This window comes from Simochromis diagramma, unplaced genomic scaffold (assembly GCF_900408965.1).
Source record: "Simochromis diagramma unplaced genomic scaffold, fSimDia1.1 OVJJ01000229.1, whole genome shotgun sequence".
NCBI classification, from domain to species: domain Eukaryota; kingdom Metazoa; phylum Chordata; class Actinopteri; order Cichliformes; family Cichlidae; genus Simochromis; species Simochromis diagramma.
This window is the reverse complement of record NW_024386869.1, coordinates 582,487-585,336: the sequence shown is the minus strand read 5'-3', so window position 1 is coordinate 585,336 and position 2,850 is coordinate 582,487. Positions and strand designations below refer to the sequence as shown.

At 36.0% G+C, this 2,850-nt stretch overlaps 1 protein-coding gene across 1 annotated transcript; it reads right to left on the bottom strand.

Annotated features, from left to right (window-relative positions):
• Nucleotides 1-536: 536 nt before the first annotated feature.
• On the bottom strand, nt 537-2,542 carry LOC120733333 (ladderlectin-like). Its single transcript, XM_040031436.1, has 7 exons — nt 2,467-2,542; nt 2,311-2,388; nt 2,135-2,173; nt 1,657-1,772; nt 1,433-1,567; nt 1,228-1,339; nt 537-873 (listed from the first exon to the last, which is right to left on the bottom strand). The coding sequence occupies exons 2-7, from the start codon at nt 2,369-2,371 to the stop codon at nt 791-793; spliced, it is 546 nt and encodes a 181-aa protein (XP_039887370.1). The 5' UTR covers nt 2,372-2,388; nt 2,467-2,542; the 3' UTR covers nt 537-790.
• Between the last annotated feature and the right edge of the window lie 308 nt (nt 2,543-2,850).

Here is a 2,850-nt window from a genome sequence, read left to right as displayed (position 1 = left end):
AAGTCTCGAGTATATGTGGTTATCCCAGCTGGACATTTGTCAAAGCTAGGAAGGCGCCAAAAGAAAGCTCCAGCCGATCCAGGAGAGAAGGACCACCGCTGCCTAAGGAAAAACCCTTAATGATCCCATATGTGTCAGGAGTATCGGAGCAGTTAAGAATCCTTTTCTCTAAACACAATGTCGCTTATGACTTTTAAAACCCCAAAACACACTGTGCCAAAAATTGATCCAATGAAACAGGTCCCCTAATGTAAACAGAGTAATATAGTGTACACTGTTAGGTGCCAGGAGGATTGCCATGATTTTTATACATCAGGGAAACAAAATAACCTCTAGATAAGCAGATGGCACAATACAGAAGAGCTAACTTGTCAGGCCAGGACTCCATAAAGAAAAGATTTTAATTTCTACATCATGTGAGCACAGAAATTGAATTTGCATCAGGTATTTGGAAAATGGTGGATTTATGCCTGGATGTCTATGAATCTTTTGAAGTATTCCCATGAAAATGTGACAAAGACTCAGAGACCAGTTTGATTCAATGCTTAAAGGTTTAATAATGAAGATGATGTTCATTCAGGGAAGTAAAGTGAAAGCTTAAAGCATTCTTTCCATTACACACTCAGTTTGTTCTTATTAAAAGAGACAATCCAACTACAGGTTGCATCATTTTTCAACTCATTCCTTATGTAGCGTTGCGGTGAACTAAAAGAAGTAAAGATGTAAGAAGAGAAACATTTTAAGCTGGATTTATGAGATTATTTGCTCTAAAGACCGGTGAACCAAGCCTTCATCCCAGAGATCGTCTGATTTTCCTGGCGCAGACAAATGGGTATCTGGCGTCACAGGGTATGTCATTCATACAGAGGTTTCCTGTAAGCACCAAAAATGAACATTAAGTGAAGCCATGATCACGTGGACGTCTATACTGACACAAATATTTAGTTTGCATAATAGCAGGAGCACCTGTCAATATTCATTTTTGACTCTAATTTCACAGCACTATGTAAATTTACTTTAAATTTAAAGATGTGAAATACAGCAATCTATTTTATTCATTATGGTAAAACACAAAGTTTGTCTCTGTTAAAAATAAAATTTAGAATTCATATTATTTTTCTGTAAGTCACTGCTATTTATCACACCAAATTTTTTGAGAAAATGTGGATACTGTAACAGTTTTTGTTCCCCTCAAAATGAATTCACACACTTTCTTTTAAGTTTTACCTGTCCAATTCATATGCAGGCAGTTCTCTCTGCCCCCGACATTGTTAGGCTCTCCATGACACCAGTTTGCATATGTGAAACGGGTTCCATCGATCCAAAACCAATAACGCTCCTAGAAAACACAAAAAAAAAAAACAGAGAATAATGTCGATAGGCAGGCATATCTTCTAGTGTCAGAACTAATGTCTAATATTGAGTAGTGTACCTCTTGAGCATCTGAGCCTCCAATCCATGTAGGGACATGATTATGAGCACCATTAAGTATGACCCTCTGAATCGCTTGGTACTCTCCGAGGTTGCGCACAGACGCCAGATTTGCATTCAGGGACTGACAGTGTCTCTATAGGACAAAAGGTCTAGTTTAAACCAAGTTTGATATGAAAAGTATTAAAGCAGAGAGAAATGCTAAATCGAAATCACTGTTCTTACCTGCGCCTGAGCCCAAGTCAGTTGATTGGGAAAGAAGTGATAGTATCGGTTTCCATATCTAGTCCAACCCCAGGGGCTCCTAAAACATGGAGATCTCTTCTCAACAAGATGCTCTCCTGAGGACAAGCAAAGAATACTTAGATACTCAAACATCAATTATCTTTGCTCTTTACAAAAAAGTAATTGTCTTTCAAACCATGTATATGCTTAAACTTTTATATCCCCCCAAACACACCACACACACACACACACACACACACACACACATATATATATATATATATATATATATATATATATATATATATATATATATATATATATATATATATAATGTATACATAAATTATACATATTTTATTTTCTCACTGGTTAAAACATATCATTTGAATACATACATTACATACAAGCATACAAGTGAGGACATAGATGTGCTCTTCAGCATGACAATAATCTGAGAGGTAAAATTGTTACCAACCTGGGGGATTTGATTCAGACCCATCCTTACCCACTTCATCTGGAAGAACCCGAAAAAAATATAATTTTGATAATTTTTAGTGGTAAATTTCCATTTATAATATTGATATTATAATGTTGTTTGTATTATTGATTCCACACATATATACATTATCTATATTATACTACAATACTCACTGGCAGCAGTGGTCAGAGCGATCATTGCACAAAGAAGTGCAGACACAGTCAGCAGCTTCATGGTGATAATTAGTATCTCTGTGAACAACAAAAGACCCAAAGTTAATTAGCACTTCATTAAACAAAGCACAGAAAGAATCTGAGTTTTCAGCCAACCTTTTGTAGAATATCTTGTCTGTTCAGTCAGTAGCTTCAGCCTTCCAAGGTTGGAACAAGGTGCTGAACAGCTCTGAGATTCACTGCTTATATTCTGTCTCTTTGTAGTTTCAAAACAGGGAACTAACAGTGAAAAAAATGACACGTGTATTATGTGATTCATGCTGGCCAGACTTTACTGCACTTCTTTCTTTCTCAACCAAAACCAAAATTATTGCCAAATGCTGACTACTTCTTCCAGCTGCCCACTTAATTTTACTAGTCAAACAAATGGTCAACAACTGGTCAACACTCCATAGTATAAAATGGAGAACATTTTATATATTTAAGAAAGCATTTTTCAGGAAATTAAAAAAAACCCCATAAAACAAAGGAAGAAGCTGA

Bases quoted from the DNA above. Each gene is read 5' to 3' on its own strand.
- LOC120733333 (XM_040031436.1), bottom strand. From the start codon at position 2,371: ATGAAGCTGCTGACTGTGTCTGCACTTCTTTGTGCAATGATCGCTCTG. The intron at 1,773-2,134 runs GTTGGTAACAAT...GCTTGTCCTCAG, and splicing joins GTCTGAATCAAATCCCCCAG to GAGAGCATCTTGTTGAGAAG. The intron at 874-1,227 runs GTAAAACTTAAA...TGGTGCTTACAG, and splicing joins CCTGCATATGAATTGGACAG to GAAACCTCTGTATGAATGAC.